General features: G+C 35.3%; 1 protein-coding gene across 2 annotated transcripts in view; it reads left to right on the top strand.

Annotated features, from left to right (window-relative positions):
• Positions 1–19940, top strand: part of EPHA3 (EPH receptor A3) — a gene marked incomplete at its 5' end in the record, with an annotated part of 363089 nt that overhangs the window by 271762 nt on the left and 71387 nt on the right. The window contains 2 exons of one of the 2 annotated variants that reach the window (XM_082655447.1): positions 10747–10871; positions 13942–14101. In XM_082655447.1, the coding sequence (XP_082511573.1) occupies positions 10747–10871; positions 13942–14101 (285 nt within the window). Of the gene's footprint in view, positions 1–10746; positions 10872–13938; positions 14102–19940 lie in introns of both variants that reach the window. The other variant, XM_082655446.1, reaches the window with a different exon arrangement.

Here is a 19940-nt window from a genome sequence, read left to right as displayed (position 1 = left end):
TGCATCATAGCAGTTTCTGGGTTTGAATAAAGTAAGAAAAAAATAATTACTGCAAGACTGTGTGCATACCACGTATTTCCTTAGATACCGCATTAGCTGTCTGTCAAGAAGAGGTCTTTTATTTGTTTGAAAAAACATCTAGATGCTATTCCACTACAGTGATTATTTTAAAATGTAATTTTTATTATTATTCAGGTATAGTAAGGCCAGCAGATTAAGGAAATAATTGCTATTGAAAAGGTAGTTTGTTATTTACAGTCCCCAAGAGGAAGGGGCATGTCATACCTTGGAGGACCACACAGAGAAACACCAGGGTCAGTCAGGAGGTAGAGGGAGCAAGGAAAAAGCATGGGCAAGAGCCTTTACTCTGGTTTTGTAAGAAAGGCAAGGCAAGGGGAGATAAGGTAAGTATACTTAGTTAGGATTGGCTAGTTTGAATAATTTCAGCAGTAGACTGTGAGGTATAAGGACTTTCTCTAGTTGTCTGGTACCTGGTTTTAGGATGATTGGGGCAGAGGAATATTTCCTGGTACAGCATAAGAGCCAGATGGAGAAGGTAATGTGTTGATTAGTTTGCAGTATGAGAGGCACACTCTTGGGCCAGTCTTTGCCATTTCTAGGAATTGGCTAACCCTGGGAGAGGCAGCCTATCCCTGGTCAGCAAGGCTCCAGATGCCAGAGCATAAAGAATACAGAAAATAAGGCTTCCCTGGTGGCGCAGTGGTTGAAAGTCCGCCTGCCGATGCAGGGGACACGGGTTCGCGCCCCGGTCCGGGAAGATCCCACGTGCCACGGAGCGGCTGGGCCCGTGAGCCATGGCCGCTGGGCGTCCGGAGCCTCTGCTCCGCAGCGTGAGAGGCCACAACAGTGAGAGGCCCGTGTACCGCAAAAAAAAAACAAAAAACAGAAAATAGGGAAAATATAGTTAATAGTGTGACATATCAATATTAAGACCTAATTATGCAAATCATATATTTTAATTCTTTTTAAATTGAGGTAACATTTATATATAGTGAATTGTCTTAACTGTAAGGAAAATTAAATGACTTTTAATAAACATATCTACCCCTGTGAAAATACAGAGTATTTCTATCAGTGCCCCCTTTCCTTTTATAGTTATAATTTGTGAATAAAAGTTTAATTTACTTAAGACCAGTATATATTTTGTCTATTTTCTAAATATAACATACATAATATATTGTAAATTTGTCCTCCTTTCTGTTCTGCTTGAACACATGAACCAAACAACCCAAGACCCAAGAGGGTAGCCTTTCAGGCTAGTTTTCTTGCCATTATCTGTAAAGCGGAAGCTGGGTCAACGGCAGTCCTCTTTTGCTCCAAAGGTGCGTTAAAGTTGTAAGTTGTATAAAGTTGTAAAGTCCACTGCTGCACATAATTAGAAGGCAGCAGGCTGCCTGTCAGAAGCTCCACAGAGAATACCACCGTAGTCCAGATTTAGTCCCTTCTGTCCTGTGCTGGAACGTGGCCACTCTACTCCTGAAGGACTCTTGAGTCAGAACAGACATACTACCTCAGCAATCCTTTGAAACAAACAAACAAAACCTCACACTGTGGTTAGCCTAGTTCTTGACTGAAGCTTTCTCTTCATTCATCTGGTCTTGATCTTGTACCATCACCCTTTTCCCCACCACATCCCTATTATCTGTATTCAACAGCTGCTCCTCTCACTCTTTGGCGACATCTATACTAAAATAATTTTGCCTGTACTAAATGTTGTATATCATTTGATTTTGCCCAAGATTTCATATTTAGTATTTAAACTTGGATTATTAACTTCGGTTTTGAAGTTTCTACTCTATTGTCTTTATTTTGTGGAAGCTGCTGAATGAAGACAACAAGCTTACAATCCTACATTGGTTAGGAACTTGGGATATTAAAATCCTATCAAAACAGGGCTTCCCTGGTGGCGCAGTGGTTGAGAGTCTGCCTGCCGATGCAGGGGACACGGTTTCGTGCCCCGGTCTGGGAGGATCCCACATGCCGTGGAGCAGCTGGGCCCGTGAGCCATGGCCGCTGAGCCTGTGCGTCCGGAGCCTGTGCTCCACAACGGGAGAGGCCACGTCAGTGAGAGGCCCGCGTACCGCAAAAACAAAAAACAAAAAACAAAAAACAAAACAAAACAAAAAAAATCCTATCAAAGCAGATTTTCTAAATAGAATAACTAGGAAGTTTATCCAAGAAGAACTTTGAAAAATTCAGGATTAAGACATATTGCTATTCCCAAAGCCAAGTTGTATCTTCTGGAAATTGTAAGATATTTAGAAATCTTATGAAGTGAGGAATTTCTCAGACAACTTTCGGCTCTCTGGGAGGGAAGATTCTATCCTTTCCATGTATATTATCTCTGGAATGCATTTTTCTAAATTTAGGCTCAGACCTTAGAAGTGTGAAGTGTGGATTTTCAGAAGTAATGTAAAGAATATTGCATAGTTTAAAATAATACATGCAGAGCTCAATGTCTACCTGTCTAGGAATTTTAAGAGAACTTTATGCTTCATGTGTAATCGATGAAGGAAAAGAATGCCCTAGATGTAATTTAATTTTAGTTGTCTCCTGTTAAAAGACAGCTAGACCCTCCAGCAGCATCACATTATCTGTGTAAATAGAGAACATTAGGCTAAACACCACACACACACACACACACACACACATTATGAATAACTACCTGCCATTTTCATCGCCTTGTACATGCATGAAGTCCTTGATTAGGGCTCACTGGACTCAGAGACTACAGGCATGTTGAGAGTACTCATGGCTCTTCAAAGGACTTAAAGAGAAGAATATTGTAGAATATCTCAGCAAATCCAAGGAACATTATTTTTTTTCTAAAATATACTGATGCTATAAATGTATATAATGTCTCCAGGAATCTCAATATTTTATGACAGTTTTGCTGGTATGCTGCATTTTTCAAAGACAACTAGTTTTAAAAGAAATCTTTATTTGCTCTACTTTCTGTTATTTCCTACCTACAAGGTTTTTTTATTTTAGACTTAACTCTTAGTGGATAATAAAACCCTTAAAAATAGCTATGTGTCACTATTAACCTCTTTCACAGTGAAGAATTATATCTAGAAACCTATGATTACCTCCCATAGATTTTCAAAGCCATATTACATATGGAGATTATAGAAAATGTATATACTGTTCTCTGCCTCCTGGTCCTGGCACAGAGCTACTAAAACTCACAATTTCCTAAGTGATGAGTACAAGGAACATCTTTTGTCCTTTTGTCTTCTACCCCAGTTCCTAACACCACGCACCTGAAGCTCTTGTAATTTCTTGGGTGATAGGAGTGTCTTTTGTTCTAATGAGGTGACTCTGGGTGGGCTCCTGAATGTCTTCTGGAGGAGGACTGCTCACCAGAAAGACCAAGCCTTTATTAGAAGCCTGGAATTTTCAGCCCACCCCATTCCCTTGATAAGGGGGAAGGGCTGAAAATAGAGTTAATGACCTATCATGCCTACGTGATGAAGCTTCCATAAAAATCCAATGGTATGGGGTTAGGAGATCTTCCAGGTCAGTGAACACACCCCAACTCCACAGAGACAGAAGCTCCTGAACTTAGGAGCCTCGTAGACCTTGCCCTATGTCTCTACATCTGGTTGTTCTTCTGTATCCTTTATCATACTCTTTAATAAACTGGTAAATGTGTTTCCCTGAGTTCTGTGGCCACTCTAGCAAATTAATTGAGCCAGAGCAGAGGGTCATGGGAACCTCCAATTTGTAGCCAAGTCACACAGAAATTGTGGGTAACCTGGGAAGCTTCTCATTGTGATTAGCATCTGAGGTGAGGGGCAGTGTTATGAGATTCAGCCTTTAATGTGTGGAATATGACACTACTTGCAAGTAAATAGTGTCAAAATTCAGTTAAATTGTAGGAAACCAAATCAGAATTGATTAGTGTGGGGAAACCTACACATTTGCTGACCAGAAGTGTCAGAAGTGTGATAAGTATGGTAGTAGTGTGAGAGTAAAGGAGAGGAAGAACTAGATTTTTTTTAAACAACGTATTGAAGATTGATCCGATTGTAAGAGGATATTGAATGATATTAAAAGAAGGAGAACTTAATGTTAAAGATCAATTGAAAAATGAAAAACAGCATCTCTTTTGATGAATTCATGCAATAAACATCTATGAAATGAACTCTTCTATTACTACTGTTTTCTTTCTCTTTTATTGCTCCATGCTGAGATGGGAATGAGATTATACATTTTAACTGCATTCTCCAATTTTTAAAACTACTCTGGAATATTCAAATTTTAATAATGAAAATTTTAAAGATTTTACAAATTTAGAACTAAGAAGCCTAAAATTTTGACCAGAATTTTCCCCTCTGGAGAGGTCTTGCTCAAAATTTACTTTCAATGTATACGTTTTAGAATGTTTTTCTTCCAGCACTATTGATTCAGTTTAGAAAATTATTTTTCTCTTTACTATACAAAATAAATGATATAATTTTATAGAAAAAGGTATCTGTTTAACATCTTACAATTTTCATTTTTGTTTGAATTTTATTATTTTAATAATAAATCAGGAGTTAAATAGGATTATCTTTCAAAGGAACTAGTCACAAAATATATTGTACATTTTTTTCAAAGCTAACCAAACTGAATAAATAGATTTATGTACAGTTGGTGTGATGCTAGGCACTAAAGACTCTGAGGAACTTACAATCTAATGGGAAGACACACTAGTAAGCAAATGGTATAATTGCAACACAATGAGATGGGCTAAATAATAAGAGAATGAAAAACTATACTATATATCAGAACAGAGGAAGGAGCTGATTAACTATTGCCTAAGGGACTCAAAAAAAGCTGTATATTAGCAATGCCTTTCTAAGGATAATGAGTAGAAGAGATTTTTCCAGTGGAAAAGGGAAGAGATTGAGTGTTCCAGACAGGGAGTATATTACAAGTACAATTGTAGGCAGTGGCCTAAGGAATTGTCTTTAGAATTTTAGTTTGAAAGGCGAGCAATAAATGATAAATCTGGTATGTATGTTACAGTCTAATGAGGAATCTTAAATAATAATGTAATTAATTTCAAATTACATATCCTATTGTAGTCCAGAATTTCCCAAATGTGTGATCTTAAGAGATTTCTGACATCAAATTCTTCAAAATATAGATTGCTAGACCTTTACTTTGAAACTTATTTTTTAGTTAACAAGTTTAGGAAAACTGATTTGAAATTATGAGGTTTTGAAGGAAAAGACGGTTAATGTTTTATTTGCTTTATAAAATGATAAAAAATCAAAAATGTGTGGAAAATTGAGGGAAGTTCTGGAAAGATTGAGATGAGAGACACAGAATCCAATGCACGTGAAAGATGGCAATGGTTTGAACTGAAGCAGGGCTGAAAGAACTATAACTGGGTAGAAAGAAAATTCATCGACTTTCAGATGCTGAAGTTGATTGGCATACAGTGTTATTGGTGAGGGAGAATATATAAAGAAGTATAACTCTGAAATTCAAACTGGTAGGCTGTAAAAATGGTGAGTCCTGGGATCAAAACAGGAAATTCCAGAGAACAAGTTGGGGAAATCAGGATAGGGGTGGTAAGATGGAGAACATTAAGCTATGAATGATTATGCTCATTCAAACTCAAGAGTGTTTCTGGACTTTATAGAAATGTCCACTTCTGAAAAAAACTAAGGGAATGTTCTTAAGTGGGTATTGTAATGAATGGTACAAAATAATAAGAGAGGCATGCTTTTAAAGGCATGCCTGATTCAAAGGAAAAATCTTTCAACCATTTACTCGATGATATTTTCCCATGGAGATAATTTTTTAAAGTTTTGGCTCCCTTAGAAAAAGACATACTGAGCCTTTTTTTCGTATTACTTTAACTTGTCCAATCTCTAAACCACAGAGACACCTTAGAGGTTCATTAGAAATTCCCAGACCCAGAAAGAGAAAAGTCCCAATAAAAACAAACGAACCAAACCAGATCCTTAGAGTTGAATTTTGAAGTTTTGACTTCCTGATTCTAAGGATGGGTCATATTTTAGTTACAGAATAAGGGTAAATGTCTCTTAAAAACACCATAGTTAAAATAATAAATCCTTTCCACGTTTGACAGTAGATTTGGATGCACAAGTATTGTGTGATTCAAATACAAATTGTGAGCTACACAAACCCCATCTCTAACCAGATCTCTTTACATAGAAACCTTTCTTAGCCTGACATCTTTGCTTGCCCATTGTAATTTGCTTTTCTATTATTACATTAGATGCAATCAATGGCTCAGGCTAGGCGGACATTGAGAGAAAATCTTACTCTTCCTCTGTAAATAAATAACTGGGGTTCAATTATGAATTATTAAGGGTTATACTTCTCTGTCTATCTTCTGGACTAGTCATGCATGTCTCTGATTCAAGAAACTGCCATTACAGTGGCCTGGAAATAGGGAAGAAAATACTCAGGGAATAATTCAACCCTTGGTTCCCAGAAAGGTATGTCTCCTTAGAACAGCAATTGAAAAGCATTTTGATACCAGCTTTCACAAAACACATATTACTAGATAACATGGGGTGAAATATCTGTCGAGTCCTATGTCGTGACCTAAGAAAAATTTTAAAGAATGAATTGAGAGAGCCATGAGCAAGTTCATTGTGACACCGCAAGTTAAGAAATTTGTCAGTACTCAGAGTGTTCCGAATTTTTCAGTGGTGTGGAGAAAGTTCAGAAAAACTTCATGGAGGGTGATTAACTGTATGATTTATGGGCTTCTTCTTCCCTCCCAACCTTCACTGTTTTTCTCTTGTATTTGTATTCTTTTAAGAAATATTTTAGTTAAAAATAAAAATTTCACTTTACAAGTATATCATATCTCCTTTCTTTATTTTCCAAAGAGCACGTATATCCAATTATACTCAGAATAGCAAAAGCTAAGGATCAAATATTTGCTCCCTCTCAAATACCAACACAACAAAAATGTATGTTACACACCCAGACATTACTTTAGAGTTATTAACTTACTAAAAATTATTATCTTCCTACTGTTTTAATTTTTATTCTTTTTTTTCTTCCCCTACAAAACTATTCATTCACTAAACTGTGTAAATTCCTGGACCCGTTTCATAGCAACCTACTTAGTCATCAACTTCATCAACTTCTTCCTGTTAATAAGAGAATCATTGTAATAATATATCATTTGAGGTATATAAAAGTCACCAGCATAAATCTCTTAATCCTGGGCTGTTGAAATGTTCATCAGTAATTGCTATTTTAGCTTATACACCAGCATTTCACCAGGGAAAACCTATGCTTCCTCTGCCTCAGTAACTTTTCACTCTCCTTCCAAGCATTTCTCTAACTTTAGGATTTTTTTTCATTCTGTACAACTATTACCCACCACTCTTTCAAATCACAAATTTAGAAAAAACAGAGAAATGAGAATAAAATAAATCAAATGTAAGATATACATTGCATCATTGATATAAATTGTATCACATTCTTTTATACAGAAAAATAAGAATTTCTATGAATTTTGAAAATTACTTTGAACACATCACTCTTAGATACCTAAAAACGAACCAAAAAAAAAAAAATCACCGTTTCTCATCAATGTTACAAATTGTATTACAACACATGAGCAAGTATGGATAAATTATACTTCAAGACATGAATTAAGAAGTGTTCTAGAAAACATTTTAGAAAGCGTGGATACTGTGGAGTGCCCATGGAATTTTTCTCTTGCTACATGTGTTTTCTTATGTCTTAAAATTATTTATTAGGGGAGAGAAAAACAATTTCTGTTAATTATTTATTAATATTAAAATATTGATGATCATTACCTAAATGTAACAGGATTTCAGCTGGTGCACTGGGTTGAAACTGCTGAAATGCAGCCAGTACAAGGGGTGTGTATTAAAAGAGCAGAACAAATGACTTAACAGGGGCCTAAAAGCAGCAATCCGAAAAGGTTCATTTAACTTAGAGGTGGCACAAGCGTCGAGCAATTGCCTCTACTTAAGTAAGTGTGGAACTACAAAAGGCTATTTATTACAGTCCAACAGGGCACTGCAGCTTGCTCAAAGACCTTTGAAGAATTTCAACAGTTATAAAGTCTTGCCCAGTGCAGAAGCAATAAAATTTAAGCAGATCCCCAAAAGAGCCTGGAAAGCTTTCATTAAAAAGTTAATACAATCTTCTTCACAACTGTTCTTGGATGAATGAATTATTTTCTCTCTCCTCTTTTCTGAGGAGAGATGCTATACCTGTTCATTTTCAAACCTTCTTTGAAAATGTATTTTAACTGTTAAGAAAAAGAAACCAGGTTCACGGTGGTATGAAACGAAGTAGGGAGGGTCTCCATGGGTTTACTAGGAAAGTGTTCCAACATTCAGCTTCTTTGAAATGCTCTGTAAGCACACATTAGAAGTTATTCTATTAATGCATTTACTTCAGGAGGAAAGTTAGTGGAATTTCTCCATTATTTTTGTACAAAAAGCAAAATTTAGTTCCAAGGACAATTGGGGATGAAATTATTCTATTAACGATTAAATAATAAATTGATTTTTCTAAGTATTAGAGTAAGTAAAAAGAAATTAATTCTTAAAAATTTAATGTACCTGTTATTTATTTCTAACTCAGTGACGTGTTTATAAACTTCAAATATGTTTATAAAATTTTAACTAAATATAACCAAAATAACTTATCCTTTGCTTAGAATCAGTTTCAGAGCAGCAAACTGCCTCGGGGTGAGAGCTGGGGGTGTTGTGAAGCCAGTTTGAGAAAGACAACAATAATATTGAATAGACAGAAAGTGAACATAAAAGGTAAATTACATCAAGTTACATGAAAGAATGTTAATTGTTAATGGGAGCAAGATGTGAATAAGAAAATGATTTTACTTTTCTATCAGAAAAGCAACACCTACATTTTTCTTTGGAAAAAGATTAAGTAATCATCCCCTGGCCATTAAAGTTATGAGGCTTTAATTACAAAAGTTCATAAGAAGATCTTCCAAATAATGGAAATAGGTGGATGGAAAATGTACTGCAATAGATCTTTTGTTTAGGTTTACACTTTCTAAAAAAGTGTCACAAGGCAAGTTTAATGAAAGCTCTATTTTTAAGTGAAGAATAAAAATGAAAGGCATTTATAGACAGGAACAATTTAGGTGAGAGGTTGGATGCAAAAGTCGTCAAGTAATAATCATAGAAACATCAAATCAACATATAGGGAACTTTATTGCTAGCTGTTGTAGGGAATACAAATATACTGGGTTCTAATAGTCCTTGATTTGAGAAAAATCTATAAAAAAATATGTCCTTTAGCAATGAAAACAATTCAGCGGTTGATGTGCCTGAGAATTCTACATTTTTGTTTGTTTCATGTTTGTAATTTATTTTGCTGCATTGCATTACAGCAGAATGCCACCGAACCCCACAGTGAGGTATTTTGGTTGGCCATTGTAGCAAGATTGAGATTTGAAACCAAGGGTAGGACTTCCCTGGTGGCACAGTGGTTAAGAATCTACCTGCCAATTCAGGGGACACGGGTTCAATCCCTGGTCCAGGAAGATCCCACATGCCGCGGAGCAACAAAGCCCGTGCACCATAGCTACAGAGCGTGTACTCTACAGCCCGCGAGCCACAGCTACTGAGCCCACATGCCACTACTACTGAAGCCTGTGCGACTAGAGCCTGTGCTCTGCAACAAGAGAAGCCACTGCAATGAGAAGCCCACACACCACAATGAAGAGTAGCCCCCGCTCACCACAACTAGGGAAAGCCCATGCACGGCAACAAAGACCCAATACAGCCAAAAATAAATAAATAAATTTATTAAAAAAAAAATAGAAACAAAAGGTACTTTGATGGATAGTGTGCATTTTTCTTTTTAATGGAAGCATTTGAAGTATATCTCTTAAAACATATTTAATCTTCCATTAAAAAGAATGATGACCCTATGATATCTGATCCAAACAGATAGTTTTTTATTCATATTCTATACTTTTGATAATGCATAGAAAAACATAACAAATATAGAGTCATCCCCCAATAAGATGCCTCAAAATGTATCTATAGAGTTGTGACACAAAGAGTACTCATTTCCTCAGTACTTCTTACTAAATATATATATATTTTAAGAAATGAAAATGTAAAAGCAGAGATTGTTTCTTCCTGATATATATTTTTATTCATGAGAGATTTTTGTCAGAAGTCAAGATCTATTGTACTATGTCCTAAATCCTACCTATTTTACAATACCCTGAATATTATTATTACCTATGGATACCATGGGACTCCTTGTGCGTAATGGATTCCAGTCTTCTTACAGAGTTGCATGTGAAAATGTTACCAATGAGCTGAAGAATCTGGCATTCATAACTTTGCAACGTTATAACAAATAGGTAGTCCTGATGTTTTGTTCTTTTTTTAATATATCAAATATATTTCATGGCTTACATTATAGTAGCAGATTGAAAACATATGCTCACTTGCCACTAGTCCACCAGCAGCTGAAAATCTCAGCTCATTTTCCATAGGCCTGTATGTACCAGGGCTATAATCCAGCTTCTGAGGCTTGATATGAGGCCAGATTAATACTCAAGAGCCTTTGAAATGGAAATAGTCCTTTCTTGCCAAAGATTAGAACAACAATAGACTCCATTTGCTTGTTCCCTTGCCTCTGTGCTCTTCTTTACTGCCCTTCCCAATCCGATTAATTTTCCTCATCCCATCATCCCCTCCCATCCTCTCTTTACAGCTCCATCACCTGTCATGACGATTAAGAAAGATCGGACATCCAGAAACAGCATTTCTTTATCCTGGCAAGAACCTGAACATCCTAATGGGATCATATTGGACTATGAGGTCAAATACTATGAAAAGGTGGGGAGATAATGTTAAAGGGTTGAGTTGTGTAGGGAAAGAGGTTACCTAATCATGAGTGTGCTCTTTCAGAGAAACCAATGACACTGCTAGCAAGTGAAAGAGCTCTGTTTAGAATTCTGGTCGTGTGATACCTTTGAGTTATAGGTAGAAGAGGGTTTAGAAATCATTGTGTCAAATATCCTCCATTCTATAACAATAAGCCATAGCAAAAGATGTCACTATCAAGCGTTAAGTCATCTAGTTATGGTATTAGAGATGACATTTGTGTCCTTCCACACTGAGACCCCTGTTCTACCAACTATTATATAGCGATTCCTTAATCTATTGATGAATTATTCCTGAGTTCATTGCCTTAAGCATCATTTCCTGACCTTCACATTCACATGAATTTCCTTCAATACAGATAGGAACATTGAATTAATAACGAAACGATTGTGTTATTGAACTGATGATGGAAAGCTTTCTTGACTTTGTACAAGGAAATGTAGATGAGAGTGGGTAGATAAGTTTGCCTCACATCATAAAATTGTGGTTCAGTAATGCAATTATAAAAAATAGGTACACGATTATTTATAAGTAGAATTTAAGGCATAGTATTTCATCACTCTAAGTACCACTTATTTCTCCCTGGTTATAAATTATGGCTAGGTTTGAAAGCAAGATGTATTCAAATCTTATCATTAGAGCTGGGTGGTTTTATAGCTACCAATATGAACATGACATATTTGTGTATCTGCTGCAGTTTACAAAGTATTTTAAAATGAAATAAAAACAAATTGTGAGTTGATATAGTTTATATTTACAGACTACTTCTGCATACATTATTTTGAGCTGTCTGATAATCTGATGAAAGTGGGCAAATAGGTTCTTTTACAAATAAGAAAACTGAGAGTTGATGGCATTATCTATTATTTCTCACAGCCTCACTGCTAATAAACATTAGATCTTTGTTTTGAATTCTGGCAGCCATGACTCCTCATGTAGTATGTTTTCCCCTGTATTGCATACCTTCCTCTACATGAAAATGGATTATTTTAGAGATATGAGAATTAGTGGTATGGTCAGTTGTCCAAAAATAAAAACAACGTATAAACATTCCTTTGCACTATATAGTTATTCTGTTTATTGAAGTTAATGTATTTCACAAATGTGATCCCATTTTTTTTCATACTGCCCCCTACAGGGAAAAAGGTATGTCTCTTTCACTGAAAGAAAGTGAGACCTTATAAACCTCACTGTGCCAAAATCATAGTATAAATAAGTTATCTCCTAGCTTTCAGTGATCCACTGTGGTACTGTCAAGTACTCACTTGATCATGATCTTCTCTTTTTAAAAGTGTGACAAGATAGACTGGGCAAATATAAGAATCCATGTTTTATAGATGATACAACAAAATAAAAAGACAATTAATGATGCACCTTAGTTCAGATTGGATAGTAGAGCCAGGGAACACCCAACTTGTAGATCTATGAAGCTGATTCAAAAATACTACGAAACTACCTTCATATCTTTTACAAACATAAAGCATTTTCTGAACTTATTTCAAACTCCACTAACAAAGCACAATATACATCCATATTTTAAAACAATATTAATTAGTGCAGGAAAAGAATGACTGAATCTATTATTCTCTAAGCATTTTAAATTTGATGCATATTTATGTGTAATATTATTTTTAATATACTTTATATAAACATTTTTTATAGCATACATTCATAAATTTTAAAATTATTTCCAAATATATATATAATGCTTAGAAATATTTTGAGCATTTTGCTAGAATTTAAGCTCTACAAAGTCTAGCTTTCTTGACTGTTTAGTTCACTAATGATGATGAACAGAGCCATGTTCTGGGTATATGATTAATAATTATTTTTAACACATGAAATAATGATTTCCACAAAATAAATATATTCAGCCCTCTTCATTATTTATATACTAACTCAAATGCTATCTGATACATAACCAGCATTTTTAACTAAAAAGTATCCATAACACACTACATTTTTTCTGTAATATTCTATTTAGTTTTGGTTGAGGATATGCATTGTTCTATATCACCCACTCTAGGTCCCACACCAGGTACAGGGATATTCCACCATTACTTGAAATTAGGTGACCCATAAAGTGCTCATATACTAACGTATGTTAAAGGAAAAACACAATTCCTGGAAGTCCATTTTGGTAAACAAGGCTTGACATAAAAAGTCTTTACAATTAATGTGCAGTGTGAATCTCCTAAAGTACAATGTAAATCCTTTTGGGAAATATTTCTAGACTTTTATCTGAAGATTTTAGTCTCTACAAACCATAGTGACTTAGATTAAACACAGTGCAAATATAGCTGATACTAAGAAAGTTATTAATGTAGAGTTTATACATAAAACCTGGACCTTTTTAAGTTTAATATTTTACAGTTAATGGAAATATTTTCTGAGAATCAGTAGGACATTCCTGTTAAGTTTAATTCAAGGGGGTATTTTTGTCTTTGTAAGTTTATTCTTGGAATTAGACTGAAGCTTTCATTCAGCCTCAGCTTTGAAGAGAACTTATTTTCATCCACATATTCAGTAATTGGTAAAAATGAAAACTAAATTTTCCTGCATTATGTGCAGGGAACAAATTATTTTATCCAAGTTGGGAAATTCTGTAAATATTTTTTTTGCTTAAAAATGCCTCTATTAGGGCTTCCCTAGTGGCGCAGTGGTTGAGAGTCCGCCTGCCGATGCAGGGGACAGGGGTTCGTGCCCTGGTCTGGGAAGATCCCACATGCCGCGGAGCGGCTGGGCCCGTGAGTCATGGCCGCTGAGCCTGCGCGTCCGGAGCCTGTGCTCCGCAATGGGAGAGGCCACAGCAGTGAGAGGCCCATGTACCGCAAAAAAAAAAAAAAAAAAAAAAAAAAAGCCTCTATTACATTCAGAAAGTTAAATGATTGTCACCTCTTTTATCTGTCCTATGAGCTGTGTTAAAAATTTGAAAGAATTGGTTTTGAGTGGTTCACCTTTTTACCATTTGACAGCATTAGGAAGATTCGATTTTAACATGATTTTTCTTACCTCAAAGCAGGAACAAGAGACAAGTTATACAATTCTCAGGGCAAGAGGCACAAATGTTACCATCAGTAGCCTCAAGCCTGATACTACGTATGTATTCCAAATCCGAGCCCGGACCGCAGCTGGATTTGGGACCAACAGTCGCAAGTTTGAGTTCGAAACTAGCCCAGACTGTACGTATTTTTTCAATATAGTGTATGGGGGAAAGGGCTGTTGCAAGGGTGTCTGATAATTCATTCTCACTCTAAGTTTTAGCTAAATGTGATACACTGAAAGTATATTGCTTGGGGGACATTTAACAATTTTGCACAGCATTGGGTCTGTTTACTTGTGTTTGTGTAAATGTACATCTGTGTGTGTGTGTGTGTGTGTGTGTGTGTGTGTGTTTCTCTTTTACAAATCGAACATATTCTAATGCCTGGAATGCTTCTGATCTTCTATTGGCCATAAATTCCTTTGAGGGTCATTATTTAATATGGTAACATTTTAACTTCTAGTACCTGTTAATTCAGATATTTCAGGTTCATTGTATGGTTCAATGAACTACAAAAAAAGAAATGTGATGATCCATGAGGAACTTAATATTGTTTTAATCCTTAACACATTTAATCTTGTATTACTTGGAGGTTAAGGATTTTCTAAACCTGATTCATCACCTCATTCACATTCACAAGTAATTTGGTTGGTCCTGTGTGTCTGACACTAAATTTATCTAAAATTGGCAAACATTTTCCCAGTAACACTCTGATTTTCTTTAAATGCATTCACTTCATATTAGAAAAACCCTCTGCTAAAATATGTTTCAAAAGGGAAAATCATGGCTATGATATTAATATAAAATGAACACAAATTAAAGATTTTATTTAACTTATTAATTAATGAAGAAACTAGTAAGAGAGTAAACTGATTTAAAGAGAAATTTGAAGAACAGATACATATACACATATACATACATATTTGTATATGTTGTGTCTGTTTGTGTGTATGAGTGTGTAGACAATCAGGAGTACTTAAACAAATTGGTTAATCTGTCCAAAACTGGTTAATATACTATAAGGCAATAAATATAATGATTGGGGTCATCTTTTCTAATGCACATAAAACAGTCATATCTCTAGTGAATATATCATTCTAGTTGTAATGAGAAAAATCACATATATAACTATTCATTGTCTACAACTAACTTCATAGTTGCAAAACAGGCCAGGAAGACAATCAAAGATGAACACCCTTTAGAAACAGGTTATCCAGGGAGAGTCTGACAATGCCTAGCATTCTACCGAAAGGACACACAGTAATCTCTTTTGACAGTTCCAATTTGCCATTTCTCCCTGGCATCTATATTTCCTATTTTCTAAATATTTTATTCATGGTATAAAATCACATTGTTATTGGTATGGTGATATTTTATGCCCAAATTTCATCCCTCATAGAAACATTCAAGATTAACAAAAATTATAAAAGTTGTTTAAGTTAATATGGTAAAGTAAGTATTTTATGGCACACTTTTTGTCAAACAATTAGAAATGCTGTTTACAATAACAAGCTCTACCTTCTACAGGGTATAAGAATCTAGTGTTAGAAATTATTATCTCACAGCTGAAGCATGACAATTCTTCTACTCAAAGGAGAGCTGCCATCCTCAAAAACATAAATCTACACACTTGGCCCTCCAGATCCACAGGTTCCACATCCGTAGATCCAACCAACCTTGGATCAAAAATATACAAAACTATATCTAATATCCTGTGATAACCCATAATGGAAAAGAATATGACAGAATTTGAAAAATAATCTATATATGTATAACTGAGTCACTTTGCTGTACAGCAGAAATTAATACATTGTAAATCAAGTATACTTCAATAAAATTTAATGTATATTATATAGATATAATATATACAAAAAAATTCCAGAAAGTTCCAGAAAGCACAGCTTTAGTTTGTGGCAATCCAGCAACTATTTACATAGCATTAAGTTGTATTAGGTGTTGTAAGTAATCTAGAGATGGTTTAAATTATAGGGCAGGATGTGCTTAGGTTATATGCAAATACTACACCACTTTATGTAAGGGACATGAGCATCCTCAGATTTTGATATCTGTAGGGGGTCCTAGAACCATTCCCCCTTGGATATCGAAGGGGATTCAAGTCTCAGATGTGGAGACTGTACTTCAAGACCTCTCCTAATCCTGCTGTGATGGAATGAATTTGGAGAAATCACTCTTTGAGGACATTAGAAACAAAATGCTGCAAAATACCATGGAAATCCATGTGAACAAGGTTTAAAACAAATTAAAAATTTTAGATGACACAATAACAAAATATAATTGCAATTTAATATTTGTAATTCTAAATCTTTTTGTAAACTTTAAGTGGAGCAAAGAAAGTTCTTTGTTTTGAAATGATTATAGATTGAATTTTTTCAAACTTTTAAATAGTTATTGGAATTAACAACAAAACCTAGATTTGCTGTAGCAAGAGAGATCACAAATCACAGAGATATAAAAATCAAATGTTTATTATATCATGTGGTAGAAATTAGGCATATTGGGGGGCAAGAGGGGCAGAACACCATTAGATAAATATGTATTATATTGATGCATATTTTGGAATATCAGTCTAACCTCTCTTGTTCTTAATTAGCACTTAACCCTATCTGATAAATAAATTTGCAACAACAACAACAAATTCTAAAATTTTAACGTGATTCCAGATTTACCACAGATATAGTTGTGGTAGTGTTATGCATGATCATCTAATGAGGCTTCAGCGTCTGAGGTTTAAGAAATAGCCCATTTAAAAAATTAAGGGTCTTAGGGCTTTTTCAAATAAGTTTTATATTTGCTATATTTCCATTGATTGATAGAGCAGATGAAAAGAGCATAGAGAGGGAACTTTTTTAATATCCCTCCTCTCCTTTTATAAAAATCTTTGAGTTGCACAGTTTGATTTTTTTTTTAAATTAGTTTACTCTTACTGCTTTACCATAGAATTCTTCCAGACTTTAAATATAAGTAAATATAGGTTTAAAAATTACCTTTTGTCTTAAGGGGAAAAAAGACAAAAATCAAAACTCTCCGTTTTTATAAATCAAAATGATATATTCATAAAAACTCTAAGGATTTAAGAGTCTTATTTGTTATAGATTGATATTTAAAAGATATTAAAAAAAGGCTCATGTTTGGATTTCTTTAATGGTTTGCTGCTTATTCTAGTTTTTATTATTTTTTAATTATAAAGTTTTATTCATAACACATATAAATGTTTCTTAGTAGAAAATAGTGTATTTCTACCTGGAATTTAATTAGTATTTTTTGATCTTGTTTACAGTAACAATATAGAGGCATAGTGGATTATATATTTCCCTAAGTGCTTTAAAGTTTCTTACTATTTATGTGTCAGTGCTTTACATTTATTATCATCACTTTACAGAAGAGGAAACTGAGGCATAGGGAGGTTAAGTAAGATTTCTAAAGTTATACAATTGGTAAATGATCGATCTGATTTTAGAACCCATGTATTTTTGTGACAGTATGAAAAGCATTTGCGTAAACATTTCATTTGATCCTGTTCTATAAGCTATTAAGATACTATGATTTCCTTTTAGCCATGGTCTAGGACACAGAGTTTTATATGTTTTTTCTGAGATTGCATAGCTAGTAAGTGGAGTCAGTGAGCCTCCAGATTTTGGAGTACTGATCCAGTGCTGCTATTGCATATTAATAAAAAAAAAAAAGGTCATGCTAAAAGTCCCACAGAAAGCATAGAGTGTATATGAGTAAAAGGACCTTCCTAGAACAAAGGTGACATCCACCAAAGCAAGAAGTCCCAGACTTTAAGAAACAGTGTGACATGTTTGGGAAAACAGGCAGTCCATCTGTCTGGAAAGCCTCAGTGGGCAGAAACTGAATCCAGAGTGTGTGCTTTGTGCTTGAGAAAGGCAGGCACAATGTAGGAGTTAGAGAAAGAACCCTAAAGGGAGCTGCCATGTATTGGGATGACCTCGACAAGCTGCTTCAACTTTCACTGCCTCAGCTTCCCTGTCTGTAAATTGGGAAAGATCATCGTGCATGACTCAATAGGGTTTTTATGTTGATTAAATTAATTGTTGTTTGTAAAGTGCTTAAAATATTACCTGGTATAATAGTATAGTAAGCACTCGGGGTGTGTGTGTATGTCTGTGTGTCTGTGTGTGTGTGTTTGTTTTGTGTTTAAATAAATCGTACATAATTTGAACATCCAAGGAATTTCCAGAGCAAAAGTATGTGGGATAAAGCTGAGATCTGGAAATGGAGGATTCTACTGGATATTACTATTCAAGAAGATTAGCTCAGGGACAATTTAGTCAGCACTCCTAAATGTTTCACACTGCCTTTTTGTTGTTTTTAATGAATGGGTATGCAGCAACTTTAATCTCTTGGACCCTATTTTTAGGGGACATTAAGAAAGCCTGACAAAGGTAGAATGGAATCATTATATAGAGAACTTTATATACCAAGATTAGATATTCATATGTAATTTTGTGGGATATGGAGTACTTTTGCCAATTCTTTACTGGGAAAATGAAATAATAAAAATATATAACATTTATTAAACCCTTATTGTATGTTTAGCACTGTTCTAGGCGTTTAACTTGTATTAACTCCTTTAATCCTCACAACAATCATATTATTATGTCACACAGCAGATTGGTACAAAGCCAGTCATTCTGGTTCACGAGAACGGACTCCTTGCCAGTCTGCTTTAGGCAGAGTGGACAGCATGTGTAGGATGGACAAAAATGGGAAGAGACTAGAGCCAGGGGGAGCAGTGTGCTTGTGGGAAAACATATTCAAACTGAATTCCTGACATAATAGGTATCAGTTTTTGCCAGTATGCCACATAAAATTATTAGACAACTGTATAACACACAATTTAATCAATACTATTCATTCAAATGTTTGCCAATTCAGTAACCAAAAATGATCTGATTTGGTTATGTGCTTTTAGATAGTCTCTGGGATTCATAGATATCTAGAGCTAGAGGAAATTGTAGAGAGGTCTAGTTTAATCCTGTCTTTGACAAGAAAAGAAATAGAGAATTCTTCTTTTTTCTATCATGTTTCTACCAGTTTCACTGACATTTATTTTACAAACTGGCTAAAACTTACCAGCGAATTCAGAACTTGCTGCTCTTTATAAGTTGCTACACTATGCAAAGTGAAAAGCATGAGATAAAGTGATTATTATATGTTCATGGAGCATTATTGAATTACAAGGTTAAGTCATTTACAAATGATTCACAGATCTATAGCCAGTGGAGAGGAATGTATCAGTCCATGTCTTCTGTGAAGCAGATATTAAGGTGGAATTGTGTGAGCTTCAGGGAGTGTGGGGATACAGATAAAAGGTAAAAGGGGAGGAACAGAAATGGCCAAGCAGAGCCTGAGACTGAGATGTAGGTCAGCCATCTATGAAGACAGAGAGAAGGCAGAGGGTTAAGGAGGGGGACCCTCAGAGAGCAATGCAGCTGTGAGGGTCTCACCAAACCAACGGGGAGCCTCAGCATGAAGATTGCCCTTACAGGACCGCTGCATTGGGCAGAAATGGCCTGGCTGCAGTCCCCTTGCCATGTTTTGTCATTGAGGAGAGCGTGGCTGCAGTGGATCCTGAAGGTGCAGCAGCTGCGAGCTGTCTGCCCACTGCAGGCTTGGCAGTAGGGAGATCCTAACAGGCACTCCCACGACTGCCACGTGGCGTAAACAATAGTTTTCTGATAGTAAAGAATAAAGTGCTTGCAACAGTTTATATTATGAGTATACCATCCTGCCACACTCTGAGTTCTTTTTTTCAGATGCTTAGAAAAACTTTTAACAGCCTATCTGCCATGTTTCTTTATTTACATCATTTATTCCCTAAACTGCATTATCTTAGAGAAAAACTTCCAACCTTAGATTTTTCATCAGGTTCAAGATGTGATATTGGCTTCTGGAGAGCTGATAGTATAACTAAACCTTCTCTTCTGAGCTTT

The sequence above is a fragment of the Grampus griseus genome, assembly GCF_964374135.1.
Source record: "Grampus griseus genome assembly, chromosome: 5".
NCBI lineage: Eukaryota > Metazoa > Chordata > Mammalia > Artiodactyla > Delphinidae > Grampus > Grampus griseus.
The sequence above is the reverse complement of the archived record's forward strand: the minus strand, read 5'-3'. Positions and strand labels throughout refer to the sequence as shown.